The sequence below is a fragment of the Myotis brandtii genome, unplaced genomic scaffold, assembly GCF_000412655.1.
Source record: "Myotis brandtii unplaced genomic scaffold, ASM41265v1 scaffold3278, whole genome shotgun sequence".
Classification (NCBI taxonomy): domain Eukaryota; kingdom Metazoa; phylum Chordata; class Mammalia; order Chiroptera; family Vespertilionidae; genus Myotis; species Myotis brandtii.
In genome coordinates, this window is record NW_005362619.1 from 23,551 (window position 1) to 40,944 (window position 17,394).

Consider the following 17,394-nt stretch of genomic DNA (forward strand, 5'->3'; position numbering starts at 1 on the left):
CGCGACCCACAGGTTGAGAACCACTGCCCTAGCCAGTCTGGCTCGGTGGACAGAGTGTCGGCCTGTGGACTGAAGGGTCCCAGGTTCAATTCCGATCAAGGACACGTACTTAGTTCCATGCTCCTCCCCAGTCCAGGCCCAGTTGATGTGTTTCTCTCACATCAATGTTTCTCTCTGTATTTCCCTCTCTCTTCCACGTTCCCTAAAAAGTCAATGGAAAAATTTCTCTGGTGAGAATTAACAACACGTATTTAGTTTCATGCTCCTCCCCAGAACAGGCCCAGTTGATGTGTTTCTCTCACATCAATGTTTCTCTCTGTATTTCCCTCTCTCTTCCACATTCTCTAAAAAGTCAATGGAAAAATTTCTCTGGTGAGAATTAACCAAAAAAAAGAGAAAGAAAAAAGAAAGCTTTATTATTATTATTTTTAATCCTCACGCAAGGATATTTTTCCCATTGATTTTTAGAGAGAGTGAAAGGGAGGGAAAGAGATGGGGAGGAAGAGAGAGAGAGAAACATCGATGAGAGAGAGACACATTGATTGGTTGCCTCCCACACGTGCGCCAACAGGATTGGGGATTGAACTTGCAAACCGGATACATGCCCTTGACCAGAAATTGAACCCTCAACTCTCTGGTGCACAGGCCAATGCTCTAACTACTGAGCCATGCTGGCCAGGGCATAGAAAGCTTTATTTCCATGGAATCACAAGTGTCTGTGTGACTTCAGTGGGGCTAGAATCAAAGTCAGTGACCAGAGCTTCCATTCCATGTTGGAGCAGTGTCAGTCCAGCATCAGGCTGGATTAGCTTGTGTTCCCAGCTACAGTCTCTAGGTGCGTTGCATGTGGTGGTGTCCTCAGGGCCACAGGGCTATGGAGGAAACACAGGCAAATGCAAGGAAGCCGGAGCAAAAAAAGCCCCACAAGCCAAGAGTCCAGAGCAGCATGAGAGAGAATTCTGTTGTTTGGGAAATTATGTGTCCCTCAGTTTTTATGGGTTTGTAGTAGCCACGCCTATTCTGGCCAACCATCTCTGTCCCCAGGTTTGGCTGACAGGCAAGTACCTTCTTATGTCACCCCAACTTCACTGGGCTTGTGTCTGCCTCCCCTTTTTTGGACCTCTTCCCTCAGTGTTCTGGAGGGAATGGACTGGTGGCTCCCTGGGGAGTGTGAAATTGCAGCTCCCTGGTGAAGCTGCCCAAATGGCCATGCTTATAATGTCTGGCTTCCCCCTTTGCTCCTTTCCTATTATTAATAACTAGATGCCTGGCGCATGGTCCCTAGTTATTTTTTTATATATACTTTATTGATTTTTTTACAGAGAGGAAGGGAGAGGGATAGAGAGTCAGACACATCGATGAGAGAGAAACATCGATCAGCTGCCTCCTGCACACCCCCTACTGGGGATGTGCCCGCAACCAAGGTACATGCCCTTGACCGGAATCGAACCCGGGACCCTTGAGTCCGCAGGCCGAGGCTCTATCCACTGAGCCAAACCGGTCAGGGCCCTAGTTATTAATAATAGGAAAGGAGCAAAGGGGGAAGCCAGACATTAGGGCCATCTTCCCGAGCTGCCCACAGCCAGCCCTGCCCCACACCCGCCACCACCCACCCCCTGGTTCCCCAGTGGCCATCAGGGAAAGGGACCAAGAGGTGATCAGTGCACCTCATAGTGACTGGTGCAGCATCATTCTGGTCGTTCTGCCATTAGGGTCAATTTGCACTTACCCTTTTATTATATAGGACTAGCTAATTACAACAGTATCAGTACCACTCAAGGTACACGTCTCAGAATAGAAAGCGAGCTGGAGTTGAGTTTCCACTTGTGTTGATCACTGAACAACTCGGACAACTGTACACAATAACTCTGAGTCCAAACAAACTCCCAGGTACCTTAGAGTTATCCTCAGACATCATTTGTTTGTGGCTCGTGTCTCTTACGTCATGATTCAGAATACCAGCTACTAGCCTTTTTTATTTTTATTATTTTTTTAAATCCTCACCCAAGGATATTTTTTCATTGATTTTTAGAGAGAGTGGAAGAGAGAGGGAAAGACAGAGAGAAACATGTGAGAGAAACACATCGATTGGTTGTCTCCTGCTTGAGCCCTGACAAGGGCCCGGGCCAGGGAGGAGCCTGCAATCCAGGTACGTGCCCCCTTGACTGGAATTGAACCTGGGACCCTTCGGTCCGCAGGCCGATGCTCTATCCACAGAGCCAAACCAGCTAGGGCTACTGGCCTTATTTTTGCATGAAAGGACCCTTCAGGAACACCGGGTGTTCCCTTTCCTGGTACCCCTCTGGTTTGAGAGACCTCCCCTTAAGAAGTTCTCCATGTTATCACTCATCATTGGGTTCCATTGGCCTTCACATGACCACGTTTAAGTAGTAACAGAAACACAATTTAATGTAACCTCTTGGTCTCAAATTATGGCTCTTCCTTTACTGATAGAATCTTGGGCTATTGAACTAGGTCTTCTCCCCATCAGTAGAATTGAATAATGCCCATCTCACAAGGACTTGAGGATTGAATGAAACCACGTCCAAGCACATACACATTCAATAGCAGGTACTGTCGTTATCGATCATTACAAGTGACCTTTCTTTCTCTTTCCCATGGGATTCACCGGGAAAATTACATTGTGTCACTGCAAGATTTGGGTCACTAATTCGTTTCTCGGTGGATAAACAGGTACCCAAAATGGAAGGAGAAGACTCCATATATGTTTGGCTTATTTTATCAGAAGCAGTTAATGTTCTAGTTTGTGTTCCAAGTCCCTAGTTAACTTTGGTTCCTCTATTACAGTTGAGACTCTTAAGAGAGAAACATGTCTTTTCACTGAATTTTCATGAATGTAAGTTATGTGACATCCATTCTGCTTGGCATTTCATGCAAATTATCGCATGAGGGTATGACTTATTCCCAACTTAAAGATGGGAATGAGGTTTCATAAATTTAAGTAACTTGACCACATTTTCATGCATAGTAAATGGAAAAAACAGGATTTTTTTTTAATCGTCACCCCCGGATATGTTTTTGTTGATTTTTGAGAGAGAGAAAGAGAGAGAGAGGTGAGAGAGAAACATTGATCAGTTGCCTCCTGTATCCACCCTGACCGGGGACAAACCCACAACATTTTTGGTGTATAGGATGACGCTTCAACCAACTGAGGCACCTGGCTAGGGCAAGAACCAAATGTTTTTAGAAACCTGTCCCCAAAGGCCATGAGATACACATCCAGTGAAATTCCATTGCACCATAATAAGAATATTCATTTCCAGAAATTGAATGTGGGTGCCATTTTTTTATTTCTTGATTTTTTTTTTTTTTAGAGAGAGAGAAAGGAAGGGGGAGAGAAAGAGAGAGAAACATAGATTTGTTGTTCCACTTACTTATGCACTCATTTGTTAATTCCCTGACCAGGGAATCAAACACTCAACCTTAGCATATGGGGACAACGCTCTAACAGACTGAGCCACCCAGCCAGGGCTCCCTGGGAACTTCTCAAAGTCCAAATTCTTGGTTCTCCCAAAGATCTTCTCAATCGGGTTCTGGGTATATGACCCAAGAATTTGCTTTCACTCATCTTCCAGGTGCTCATTGCAGGACACCTGGAAACACAGGTCACTGGACCCTACACCCAGCGTTTCTGGAGATTTCCACTTCCAGCTGGTTGCCCAATGGTGGTGATGCAGGTGGTCCTGGGACCACGCTGTGACAACCACTACTCCAGACCACGTAGTCCAGGGTGTCACTTCACGGAGTGGCGTGAGGAATGAAACGGGGGGCCACGGTCCAGGGTTTGGTTCTCAAGGATGACGTCCTCCCATGTCTCCTGCAGGTTGGTGTCTTGTTCGGCCACCGCCCAGCAGTGGGCTGATCTCGCCTCCTCCCTCGAGACGAACCATTCCCTCACGTGCTTGAACCTCACGGCCAATGAGTTCCAGGACGAGGGCGCCAGGCTGCTGTACATGACCCTGAGACACCCCAAGTGCATCCTACAGCGGTTGTCGTGAGTGACCCCTCTTCTCCCACGGGGCATCTTCGTCTTTGTTTCTAGATCTGGGGCCACATCGAGAAGAGCGACGGTAACACCCATATTTGCTGGGCAGCCTACTGAGGTAGACACTGGGTTCCCGTTTTGGGTCCCGTGCAGCTCACTCTTCTCTCGCTCCTCCCGTCTCTTCGTGGCTGCGATCACGTACACGATCATTGAGAGAGGGGGGCCACATCAAGAGCGACGGTAACACCCATATTTGCTGGGCAGCCTACTGAGGTAGACACTGGGTTCCCGTTTTGGGTCCCGTGCAGCTGCTCCTTCTCTCGCTCCTCCCGTCTCTTCGTGGCTGCGATCACGTACACGATCATTGAGAGAGGTCTGTGTGTCTGTGTCTGTGTCTGTGTGTTGTGTGCCTGTGTGTGTATGTGTGCCTGTGTGTGTTGTGTGTCTGTGTGTGTATATATGTGTCTGTGTGTGTGTGTGTGTGCTGAATTCCAGCTGGACTTAATCATTTCTCTGACTACCTTAAGTGTGATGTTGATGGTTAGATCTGGTGAGACCTAGGGAAAGGGTGATAGGGAAAAAGTACAAATGGTATTAATACTCTACAGGAATTTGGGGGATGTAGCTGACTTCTAGGTTTGATTTTTTTAATGTTTTTATTTTAGAGAGAAAAAGAAAGTGTTCCACTTATTTATGCATTCATTGGTTGATTCTCATATGTGCCCTGACCAGGGATCGAGCCCACAACATTGATGTATTGAGATGATGCTCTAACCAATTGAGCTGCCCAGCCAGGACCTAGGTTTGATTTCCTTATGCATGTTCTTAGAACTATGTCACAGAAACTGTACCTGCAGTTGAGGACAGATGGTGTTAACTTACCAACTAACTCATTATATTCCTCCTGTAAATACCAAAATCATGGGACAAATTTTCAGGCAGAAATGGGGCTGCACTCTTTCTGTTCTGAGATTCTATACGGTTTTAACATCCCTGTTGTACTTGTTATCTACGAAACCACCTCCCGTAGTTAGTAACTGTCAACTTTTCCTAGGTTTAATCTCCGCTATGCCTTAAGGCACCCAGTCTGAGAACTCCTCACTCAAAATTCCATGTAGTATTTAGCTTATGGTTGGAGAGAGATAGATTTTTTTCCTACTCTCTGAACCCCAAAACACTATAGTAGTATGAAGTTCTATAGGGAATAAGGTGCTACCCACCCACTAGCGCTACCTTCAAATCAAAGTAGAATTTGCCGCCACCCAAGGCATCTAAACAGAAAAACAAAGTAGTGACAGTCAACACTTACTAAGCACACTTACGATGTGCCAGGCGCTATGCTAAAGGCTTACCAGAGATGGTTTTGTTCAGTGCTCCCAGCCTCATTTCTCCCACTGGGCAGACCAGAAAACTGAGACTTAAACCTTATCAACTTTAGACTTTAAACCTCATCAACTTCAGCCCTCGCCAGTTCGCTCACTTGGTTAGAGCATCGGCCCAATACACCAAGGTTGTGATTCAATCCCAGGTCAGGGCACATACAAGAATCAACCAATGAAAAAAAGGATCAACCAATAAATCCATAAATAAGTGGGACAACAAATCTCTCTCTCTCTCTCTCTCTCTCTCTCTCTCTCTCACCAATAAATTTAAATTTTTTTTAAAAAAAAGTTAAGGTAAGCGCTCTGGCTGGTTTCCCAGTGGTTAGAGCATCAGCCCATGCACTGAGCAGTGTCATGTTCGATTCCCAGTCAAGAGCACATACCTGGATTGCTTCAATTCCCTGGTCCCAGTCAGGGCTAAATTTTTTTTAAAAAAAAGTTAAGGTAAGCGCTCTGGCTGGTTTCCCAGTGGTTAGAGCATCAGCCCATGCACTGAGCAGTGTCATGTTCGATTCCCAGTCAAGAGCACATACCTGGATTGCTTCAATTCCCTGGTCCCAGTCAGGGCACATACAGAAGGCAATCAATGTGTCTTTCTCACATCGATGTTCGTTTCTCTGTCTCTTTCCCTCCCTCTTCCTCCCTCCCTTCCACACTCTCTAAAAATCGATGGGGAAAAAATATCCTTAGGTGAAGATTTAAAAAAAAAACACAGTTAAGGCGAAATACCACTGATATTCTGTGTAGTTGGGTAACTGATACATAGTGGGTGGCCTCCATGCCTAAGACACTACTTTCCTAGTAACTGGATTTAGGCAATACAATTGGCCACTTCCCCTGGTAGAAGGTGGCAGACCAAGGTAGGGTTGAAATTCTCTGCCCCATGGTGAGAGTAGAAATCATACAGACCAGCTGTCCTGATTTCCCAGGGCTTCTGTAACAGATTACCCCAAACTAAGTAGCTTAAAACAACACGAATCGAATGAACAAAATAAACTCACCAAGTAGAGACAGACCCAAGGATACAGAGAACAGATGGACAGCTGTCAGAGAAGAGGGGTTTGGGGGCTGGGTGAGAAGGGTGAAGGGATTAAGCAAAGAAGAAAAGAAAAAAAGGCTCATGGACACAGACAACAGTATGGTGATTGCCAGAGGGGAGGAGGGGGAAGGTAGAAGAGTTTGGTAAAGGGGGGATAAATAGTGATAGGAGACTTGACTTGGGATGGTGAACACACAACACAATACACAGATGATGTGTTGTAGAATTGTATGTCCGAAACCTGCATAATTTTATTAACCACTATCGCCCCCAATAAATTCAATTTTGAAAAAAAAGGCTCATGGACACAGATAACAGTATGGTGATTGCCAGAGGAGAGGTGGGGGAAGGTAGAAGAGTTTGGTAAAGGGGGAATAAATGATAGAAGGAGACTTGACTTGGGGTGGTGAACACACAATACAATATACAGATGATGTGCTGTAGAATTCTATGTCCGAAACTTGCATAATTTTATTAACCACTATCGCCCCCAATAAATTCAATTTTGAAAAATCAATCAATAAATAATAATGACTAAAATAAGCCGCCCTAGCAGGTTTGGTTCAGTGGATAAAGCGTCGGCCTGCGGACTAAAGGGTCCTGGATTCGATTCTGGTCAAGGGCACATGCCCAGGTTGTGGGCTCGATCCCCAGTAGGGGGTGTGCAGCAGGCAGCCGATCCATGATTCTCTCTCATCATTGATGTTTCTCTCTCGCTCTCCCTCTCCCTTCCTCTCTGAAATCAATAAAAAGGCAGCTGTTCGATGTTTCTCTCTTATCGATGTTTCTAACTCTCTATCTCTCTCCCTTCCTATCTGTAAAAAATCAATAAAATATATATTTTTTAAAAAATCAATAAGTAATAATGACTAAAATAAGCCGCCCTAGCAGATTTGGTTCAGTGGATAAAGCGTCGGCCTGCGGACTAAAGGGTCCTGGATTCGATTCTGGTCAAGGGCACATGCCCAGGTTGTGGGCTCGATCCCCAGTAGGGGGTGTGCAGCAGGCAGCCGATCCATGATTCTCTCTCATCATTGATGTTTCTCTCTCGCTCTCCCTCTCCCTTCCTCTCTGAAATCAATAAAAATATTTTATAAATAAATAACCCCATGGCTTGAGCTTGCCAATCATGGTGTGGTTACATCACACCAGTGAGCACTAACAGTTTGTTGTTGTTTTTTCCTTCCTGCGACCGACCTCCAGGCTGTTCCACTGCAACATAACCAGTGACGGCTGCATCATCCTCGCCAAGCTCCTCCAAGAAAGCTCTAGTCTCACGCACTTGGACCTGGGGCTGAACCACATCGGAATCACTGGGGTGAAGTTTCTGTGTGAGGCTCTGAAGAAACCGCTGTGTCACCTAAGATGTCTATGGTCAGTTCATGGTTTTTGTACTTTAATCTGCACCTGAAATGAAATATCAGTGTAGCAATCTCCCTCCCCGCCCCCCAGCTCTATTGATGACAATATTGAGATGTGTAGGCATGTAATTGTGCCATGTGCTCGTAATAAGAAAGGATTGGAGGGTGGTAAAGGCTGGGGTGGGGCAGGGGGGCTAGAAGAGGTCAATGGGGGAAATGGGAGGCATATGTAATACTTTTTTTTAATAAGACTTGTACCTTTTTTTATAATATATTTTATTGATTTTTTACAGAGAGGAAGGGAGAGGGATAGAGAGTTAGAAACATCGATGAGAGAGAAACATCGATCAGCTGCCTCCTGCACACCCTCTACTGGGGATGTGCCTGCAACCAAGGTACATGCCCTTGACCGGAATCAAACCTGGGACCCTTCAGTCCGCAGGCTGACGCTCTATCCACTGAGCCAAACCGGTTAAGGCGCATATTAATACTTTCAACAATAAGGAATTTTTTTAATCAATTAAGTATTTCAAAAGGCCTCTAGGATAGCCCTGGCTGGGTAGCTCAGTTGGTTGGAGCATCGTCTTCTATATGCCAATGTTGCAGGTTCAATCCTCAGCACATACAAGAATCAACAAATGAATGCATGCATAAGTAGAACTATAAATCTCTGTCTCTCATTCCCTCTCTCTCTCTCTCTCTCTCTCTCTCTCTCTCTCTCTCTCCCCTCTTCCTCTCCCCTTTCCTTTCTGTCTCTGGATTCAATAAGTTCAAGTATCGAATCCTTGTTGAAATCATGCTACCCCCCTTCCATATCTAGATCTGTTCTCTACCCCCACACACATACTGATAACATGTGGGTTGTGGCTGAGTTTTCAAATCAGTCTGAATCCCGCCTTCTTCGTGCCCTACAGTTTTTCAACCACCCATAAGACTGCCTTCTAAGGTGTAACTTTTGTCACCCTTCTGATCAACACCCTCTGTGCTTCCCCATCTCCTTCCAAGTAAAATCCTAAGTTTACCAAGACCTAAGGGCCTTCTTTGAGCTGGCCCCCTCTTATCTGTGACCCCACCTCCAGTCCTCCCTGGCTTATCTGTGACATCACCTACAGCCCTTCCTGGCTCACTCACCGTGACTGCCTTGATGTTGCTTTACCTGCTCTGTTCCCTATCGCCAAACTCAGAGGGAAGAAACTCACTCGTGTGGTTCACTGTTGGATCCCCAACACCCAACAGTGTGCCTGGCATATAGGACGGTATCAATAAGCACTGGATGAATGAATGAATGAATGAATGAATGATGGATTTTAGTGCTTCACCTACAGGTTATGGGGGTGTGCGATTACCCCTTTTAGTTGTGCATACCTCTCGTCGGCCCTTAGCAGCAACCAGCACCTCGTCACTCTGGACCTGGGCCAGAATTCCCTGGAGTACAGCGGGATAAAGGTGCTGGGAGATGCCCTGAAGCTTCAAAGTTGCCCTCTGCAGAAACTCAGGTATGACCCTCCTATGCCCCAGGGTTCGCGCCATGATTGTAGATTTGGGGGGAGCACCAACGACAGGATTCCTCGTAGGCACGTCTATCCCTAACATTCAGTTTTAATCCATTGATGTTCGGTCACCAGGTAATTTGTCTGTCGATTCCTCTTGTTGCTTTGACCCATAAACCAGGAGGTCACGGTTCGATTCCCGGTCAGGGGACATGCCCGGGGTTTCAGGCTCGATAGTTACCATAGTTACCAAGGAGTGAATCTTAGAAATGGGGCCACTATCTATCATCAGAGGTTAAATAAAGCATGGTTAGCCCTGGATGGTGTTGCTCAACGGTTATAGCATCACTGAAGGGTCTCAGGTTTGATTCCCAGTTAAAGGCATGTGCCTGGGTTGCAGATTCGATCCGTGGCCCAGGTCCGAGCATGTGCAGGAGGCAACCAATCAATGTGTCTCCTCACATTGATGTTTCTCTCTCTCTCTCTCTCTCTCTCTCTCTCTCTCTCTCTCCCCCACCCCCCGTCCCTCCCTTCCTCTCTTGCTAAAAAAAAATCAATGAAAAAAAATACCCTCAGGTAAGGATTAATAAAAAAAAAAAAAAAAGCATGGTCAGGAGATAGCATCATGTAGCCAGAGAGGGATAAAAAACTGGCCTGGCTGACTTGGCTTGAGTTTGTCGGTCTCATCCTGGGTCCACCTACGTAGCAGAAGTCGACAGAGTAAGATATGGAGCCGGTAGATATTAGAGCCATGTCACAGGTACATTCGTCAGTTCCATCTCTCACACTAAGGAGGACGTGAAAATCACCCAAGAACCTCCGAGCATCCCAAGCTCGCCAGTGGCTTGATGCCATCAGGAGGGTAGCCTGATATCATATTTCTTCCCTATCAAGTCCATATGGAACTCTGCCTGGCAGCACAGACGAATACATAAAGTGGTCCCTTTGCTGAAAATCCCTAACGCATACGGGTGCTTGGGGGGGTGGGGGTCTGGAATGAGTCTCCTGGAAGCAACAAGAAACCTTTGATTCCGCCCCCCTCACTCCCCATTGTACCACCAGGTTGAAGATCGATCATTCTGATGCCCAAATCCAGAAGCTGCTGGAAGAAATCAAAGAGGGCAACCCAAAACTGACTATTGAGAGGGACAACCAAGAGCCCAGAAATAACAGGCCTTCTTCTGCAGACTTTATTTTCTGAATCCCCGCTCCGAGTCATTCGTTGTCCCTCCAATCAAGGCGCCACGGCTCTTCGAGGCGAGGGTGAGCTTCCCGTGAGCCCGCTCAGTGTCAGGAGTTTCTGGACCCGATGGGATCTGAGCCATGGTTGCACCCTCCCCCTTACACAAAACACGCACGTGTCACTTAATCCTGTTATGATGAGCTGCCCCAATCACGAGTTGATCAAGAGAAATAAAGGTGCACGCACTTGTGGAGGACGTTGTATTTATTAACAGAGTCAGACCAGATGCAGAGGTCCATCCAGGAGCCATCTGAGAGAAGGCTGAAGAAAGAGGAAAGCCCGGCCAGTGGCTCAGTGGATTGAGCATCCTCCCATGCACCAGAGGTCACTGGTTCGAATCCCAGTCAGGGTACATGCCCGGGTGGTTGGCTCCATCCCCAGTAGAGGGGTGTACAGGGGGCAGCCAATCGATGTTTCTCTCTAAGCAATGTTTCTATCCTCCTCTCCATTTCTCTATCTAAAAATCGATGAAAACATTTTTTTTAAAAAAGAGGGAAGTATGATGTTGCGGTGAGGATGTTGTAAGAGCCACAATGTGCAAGACATGAGTGACTAGCCCTAGCCGGTTTGGCTCAGTGGATAGAGCATTGGCCGGTGGACTGAGGGGTTGCTGGTTTGATTCTTTCCACCCCAAACAGAGGGAGTTCTCTTTTTTTAATCTTCATTGTTGAGTCTTACAGATGTCCTCCATTTCCCCCCCTCCCCATTGCTCCTCTCACCCAGTTCCCGCCCAGCCCAGCCCTAGGCTTTTACCACCCTATTGTCTGTGTCCATGAGCAATGAATATATGCATATAAGTTCTTTGGTTAATCAACAGAAAGCCAAGTGCACTTGGCCTTAAAGGCTGAGAAGCAATCAGAAAGCCAAATAGACATTGACTCAACGGCTCCTTGATGGAGCCCCAAGAAGACACACACACACACACACACACACACACACACACACACACACACACACCCGCAGTCCCCTCCCTGCTCTCATGACCTCTTGGATACAGCCACGTCTTGAGGTTCTGATGGTGGCAAACCCTGGAAATGGCCAACTGGTCGACCCCCGTCCTGACCATTTTGTGACTTCTGAGCCCCTGGGAGGGGTGGGAGTGGCCTGTGGACAGCCGGGACCCAGTGCAGCCGGAATTTCTTCCGGCTGTGCCAATCTTCTACCAGGATGCCCGCCAGGAGTAAGAGAATCGCAGCCCCGAGGCATATCCGGACCAGGTTCCCCTTAGTGTAGTCCTGATGGGCAAGGCCTGGGGAATGAAGAGAGATGGGAGCTCTGTCGTGGGCTTCTCATAGCCGTATTCCCTCACCTGGAGTCCTGTTACTCTGCTAGCTGGGATGCCAACCTCCTTCCAGCAGGGCCCCTCCCCTCTCCCCCAGGGTCAATAAGCCCAGTTCCCTGAGTAGAACCTCTTCCATCATCAGGCCTCAGATGCAACCCGCCCCTACACAGACACTCCCTGGCTATTTGGCAGATTGTGGAAGAAAAGGCTACTATAAGGGGGGTGGAGGTGGAATGGATCTTACTCTGATCTTCCAGAAGACCTCAACCTTCCCAAGTCTGAGCTCCATCTACTGTTATTTCCCCTCCCCCTCACACTGGGTGTATCAGGGCCCAAGATCCCAGAGCCATGGCTTCTGTATTGGGAAAGCAGTGAGCTTTAGATAAAGACACAGGGGTGGGGAGAAGGAAGGTCCAGAGAGGAGGACCACTTACCAGTTGTAGAGCCTGGCCTCTTGGAAAAGATGGTGGTATCCCTAGAAGACTCTGGGATAATAAAAAAAAAAAAAGACTGTCAAATATCAGAGGGAAGGTGGGAGTGGGTGAGTGGATAGGAAGAGATTAGCCAAAGAACTTGTGTGCATAACCCATGGACACAGACAGTGGGTGGTGAGAACCTGGGGTGGAATTGGGTGGGCTGGAGGGGATAGATGGGGGAGGGGGGAGGAAGAGGACATATGTAATACTTTCAACAAAAAAGACTAAAAAAATCAGAAAAAAGACACAGGTGAGGAGAAAGAAAGTCCAGAGAGAACCACTTACCCGTTGTAGAGCCTGGCCCCCCTGAAAAGGTGGTGGTATCCCTAGAAGGCCCTGGGATAAAAATAATATTTTAAAAAGGAAGAACAGAGAAGCATGAAAAAGACTATCGAATCTCAGAGGGAAGGTGAGTGGGTGGATGGGAAGAAATTAACCAAAGACCTTGTATGCATATATGCACCACCCATGGACATAGTAGACAGTAGTGTGGTGAAGGCCTGGGGCAAGGGCAGATGTGGGCTAGAAGGGGTCAATGGGGGTAGGGGGGACATCTGTAATACTTTCAACAATAAAGTTTTGGGGGTTTTTAAGGGGAGAGTAAAGGGATGGGGCCATCTCCTCTACTCCGTCGATGTGAAAATTAAACTAGTAGTGGCCCTGGCCGGGTAGCTCAGTTGGTTAGAGCATCGTCCTGATACTCCAAGATTGTAGGTTTGGTCCCCAGTCGGGGCACATACAAGAATCGACCAATGGCCCTGGCTGGTGTGGCTCAGTTGGTTGGAGCATCATCCCATGCACCAAAAAGTAAGTTTGATTCCCAGTCAGGACACCTGCCTAAGTTATGGGTTGGATCCCTGGTCAGGGCATATATAGGAGGGCAACCAATCAATGTTTCTCTCTCTCACCCTCCCTCCCTGTAAAAATCAATAGACATATCCTCAGATGAGGATGAAAAAGAAGGGGTCCACGTGCCTTGGACCCCAGACACCAGGGTGAACCCTTCAGGACTTACGTGTTGTAGAGGAAGGTGCTTCTGTGGGTGACTGGCTGGGTGTCCCAGAGACCCCTGAGAAATCAGAAAAAGAGGGAATTCTGTGGCCTGTTAGCTGTGTTTTCTGAGCAAAAACACTTTGCCACCCAGATTCCTCGCCTGGAAAATGAACACAAATCTTAACACCGCTGGGTGTTAAGTAGCATTTCCAAGGCCCCCCTAACCTGGAGAGCATTGTGTTCAGTAAAATAAGCCCGTCAGAGAAAGGCAAGTGCCATAGGATCTCACGCATGTGTGGAATCTAATGAACAAAATAATAAACTGATGAACAAAATGGATCCAGAGGCATGGGTGCATGGAACAGACTGACAGATCTGGGAGGGAGGAGGGGGAGATTGGAAGAGATTATATGCATATGTACATATATGTACCCCAGGGACGTAGATAATAGTGTGGGGAAGACCTAGGGGAAAAGCCGGGGCTGGGAGGAAGGGAGCAAGGGGGGGACACCTCTAATACGGTCAACAATCTATATATATAAAAGCCTGAACGACCGAACGACCAGTTGACCAGTCACTATAACGCGCACTGACCACCAGGGGCCAGACACTCAATGCAGCAGCTGCCCCCTGGTGGTCAGTGCACTCCCACAGTGGGAGCGCCGCTCAGCTGACTTTAGGCGCCAGACACCGGGCTCATGGCTGGCGAGCACAGCTGTGAGCAGTAGCAGCAGGGGCAATGGGGCCAGGATGAGCTGGAGCTGCGGGCGCCTGGCCAGGCCTTGGGTTCCTCCCTGGCCGTCTGCCACTTTGCACACTATTACATCCCTCAGGGGATGTCAGACTGCCGCAGGCCAGGGGATCGGGCCGAAACCGGCAGTCCGACACCCCCTGAGGGGTCCCGATTGCAAGAGGGTGCAAGCCAGGCTGAGGGACCCCCACTGGTGCATGAATCCATGCACCGGGCCTCTGGTAAAATAATAAAGAGCCCGGCCGGTGTGGCTCAGTGTTGAGCATTGACCTATGAACCTGGAGGTCACGGTTCCATTCCCCGTCAAGAGCACATGCCCGGGTTCCCAGCTCGATCCTCAGTATGGGGCCTGCAGGAGGCAGACTGATGCATGAATCCATGCACCGGGCCTCTAGTAAAATAATAAAGAGCCCGGCCGGTGTGGCTCAGTGTTGAGCATTGACCTATGAACCTGGAGGTCACGGTTCCATTCCCCGTCAAGAGCACATGCCCGGGTTCCCAGCTCGATCCTCAGTATGGGGCCTGCAGGAGGCAGTCGATCCATGATTCTCTCTCATCATTGATGTTTCTCTCTCTCTCTCCCTCTCCCTTCCTCTCTGAAATCAATAAAAATATTTTTTAAACATTAAAGACTCCTGGGAGAGAAGAAGCTCTGGTGTTGGCATAAAGTCCACCCTTTGCACCTCTGGGTCCCTCCCCTGGGAGCTTGCATCAGGGTCTGCCAAGGCAGAGGAAGGAAGGTCTGGCCTGCACCCCCTTACCCGTGACCACAAGCTCCAGGGGGTCGCTGGGGGCAGACCACAGGTACGGGTTGCTGCTGGAGAAGCCGTAGCACTGGTAGGTCCCGCTGTGGGCGGCCGTGACCGTGGTGATGGGGAAGTTGGCCTGGTCCCACCGCTCAGGGCTCTTGTAAGGCCCCGTGTCCCCCTTCTTGTACAGAGCGTATTGGTCAAAACCGTATTTGCTCCGGCACTGGAGCGTCACGTCCGCTCCGAGGGACACCGAAGGGCCGGGCTGGGCGGAGAGCGTGGGCTTGTCGTAAATTCCTGTGAACAAAAGAACTCTGGGATCAAAGACAGCAGCCTGCCCGGCCGAGGTGTGGCTCAGTTGGCTGAACATCGTCCGGTGCAGAGAGGTCGCCGGTTTGATTCCCAGTCAGGGCACACGCCCGCATTGTCAGCTTGATCGCCAGTAGGGGGTGAGCAGGAGACAGCCCACCGATGTTTCTATCTCTCTCTCCCTTTCCCCTCCTCTCTGTAAAATTAAAAAATGTGCAAAGTTGCCCTAACTGGTTTGGCTCCGTGGATAGAGCGTCGGCCTGCGGACTCAAGGGTCCCAGGTTCGATTCCGGTCAAGGGCATGTACCTTGGTTGCGGGCACATCCCCAGTGGGGAGTGTGTGGGAGGCAGCTGATCGATGTTTCTGACTATCTCTCTCCCTTCCTCTCTTTGAAAAATCAATAAAATATATTTTTAAAAAATTAAAAATGTGCAAAGTTGCCCTAACTGGTTTGGCTCAGTGGATAGAGCGTGGGCCTGCAAACTGAAGGGTCCCAGGTTCGATTCCGGTCAAGGGCATGTACCTTGGTTGCGGGCACATCCCCAGTGGGGAGTGTGTGGGCCTCTCCCTTCCTCTCTGTAAAAAATCAATAAAATATTTTTTTAAATGTGCAAAGTTAAACATCATAGCCCTAGCCAGTTTGGCTCGGGGGATAGAGTCAGCCCTCAGACTGAAGGGTCCCGGGTTTGAGTCCGGTCAAGGGCACATGCCTCAGCTGTAGGCTGGATCCCCCGGCCCTGGTCCGGGCGCATGCGAGAGGCAACCAATCAATGTGTCTCTCTCATCTCTCTCTTTCTCTTCCTCTCTCTCTCTCTCTCTCTCTTTCTCTCTCTCTCCTTTCCCTCCCTCCCTTCTACTCTCCCTAAAATTCAGTGGGAAAAAGATCCTTGGGTAAGGATTAACAAAAAGCAAAAACGAAAGAAACTTAAACCTCATAAACAAATCGTAGTGAACGTCACTGTAGCTACACCTTTGCCCAACGGGCAACTGTTTCTTTTGTGCTTGTTCCTTCTTATTGAATGCATTGGGGTGACACTGGTTATTGGGGTGACACTGGTTAACAAAATTATACAGGTTTCAGGTGCACAGTTCCGCACAACTTATCACCTGCACGCTGCGTGGTGTGTTCACCACCCCAAGTCATGTCTCCTTCCATCACCATGTATCCCCCTGTGCCCGCCTCCACCTCCCCTTCCCTCCCCTCCCCCTGGCAGTCACCACACTGTGGTCCGTGTCCATGCATTTTTCTCTTTCTTTTTCTTTTTATGCTCATTCCCTTCACACACACGCACGCACACACACGCGCACACACACACACACCAGCTGCTCTCTCTCTAGGAATCTGTCTCTATTTTGCTTGTTAGTTCATTTTGTTCATTAGATTCCATGTATGAGTGAAATCATCTGGTACTTGTCTTTCTCCGACTGGCTTAGGTCACTGGTGTTTTTTTAAATCCTCACTGGAGGGAGGGAGAGATGATAGAGATAGAGATAGAGATAGAGATAGAGATAGAGATAGAGATAGAGATAGAGATAGAGATAGAGATAGAGATAGAGATAGAGATAGAGATAGAGATAGAGATAGAGATAGAGATAGAGATAGAGATAGAGATAGAGATAGAGATAGAGATAGAGATAGAGATAGAGATAGAGATAGAGATAGAGATAGAGATAGAGATAGAGATAGAGATAGAGATAGAGATAGAGATAGAGATAGAGATAGAGATAGAGATAGAGATAGAGATAGAGATAGAGATAGAGATAGAGATAGAGATAGAGATAGAGATAGAGATAGAGATAGAGATAGAGATAGAGATAGAGATAGAGATAGAGATAGAGATAGGCCTCACTGCCCTACCCTAGTTCCAGCCCCTGGAGACGCTGAGTTTATCATAATCATCTCCCCCCATTCACCCCCTTCAAGCCCAAGAACCAAGCACCGTCGGCCCTTCCGCCCCGTCCTGTCCGTCCGTCCGCCCAGTTACCGGTGGCCACCAGCTCCAGCTGCTCGCTGGGCAGGGACCAGCGACTGCCGTTCTGGTAGGAGCAGCGGTACGGCCCGGCAGAGGTGTGCTCCATGGCCGGGATGTTGAGGGAGGCCACGTTCATGTACCTCCCGGACCTCAGCTTCTCCAGGCGGTACAAGTCCACGCCGGGGGGGCCCTGGCAGCGGACTGTCACCGGCTTGTCCAGGGGCACCAGGGGGCTGGGCAGGGCCCGGAGGGTGGGCTTGGGCAGTGGCTCTGGGAGGGAAGCAAGCGGAGGGCCGTGGGGGTCAGCCGGGCCCCGGGCCCTCCCGCCCTGCCCGCTCC

The 17,394-nt window shown here is 48.6% G+C and overlaps 2 protein-coding genes across 2 annotated transcripts in view; one reads left to right on the forward strand and one right to left on the reverse strand.

Annotated features, from left to right (window-relative positions):
* Window positions 1-10,866, forward strand: part of LOC102246654 (NACHT, LRR and PYD domains-containing protein 2) — a 25,695-nt gene extending 14,829 nt beyond the window's left edge. Inside the window, 4 exon segments of the mRNA XM_005871025.2 lie at window positions 3,845-4,015; window positions 7,631-7,801; window positions 9,114-9,284; window positions 10,341-10,866. Of these exon segments, the coding sequence (XP_005871087.1) occupies window positions 3,845-4,015; window positions 7,631-7,801; window positions 9,114-9,284; window positions 10,341-10,479 (652 nt within the window). The 3' untranslated portion in view covers window positions 10,480-10,866.
* A 395-nt stretch (window positions 10,867-11,261) lies between these two features.
* GP6 (glycoprotein VI (platelet)) overlaps window positions 11,262-17,394 on the reverse strand; it is a 9,809-nt gene continuing 3,676 nt past the window's right edge. The window contains exons 2-7 of the mRNA XM_014543523.1: window positions 17,068-17,390; window positions 14,785-15,069; window positions 13,295-13,348; window positions 12,565-12,615; window positions 12,238-12,288; window positions 11,262-11,770 (exon numbers count right to left, since the gene is read on the reverse strand). Coding sequence (XP_014399009.1) covers window positions 11,499-11,770; window positions 12,238-12,288; window positions 12,565-12,615; window positions 13,295-13,348; window positions 14,785-15,069; window positions 17,068-17,390 — 1,036 coding nt within the window. The 3' untranslated portion in view covers window positions 11,262-11,498. The remainder of the gene's footprint in view (window positions 11,771-12,237; window positions 12,289-12,564; window positions 12,616-13,294; window positions 13,349-14,784; window positions 15,070-17,067; window positions 17,391-17,394) is intronic.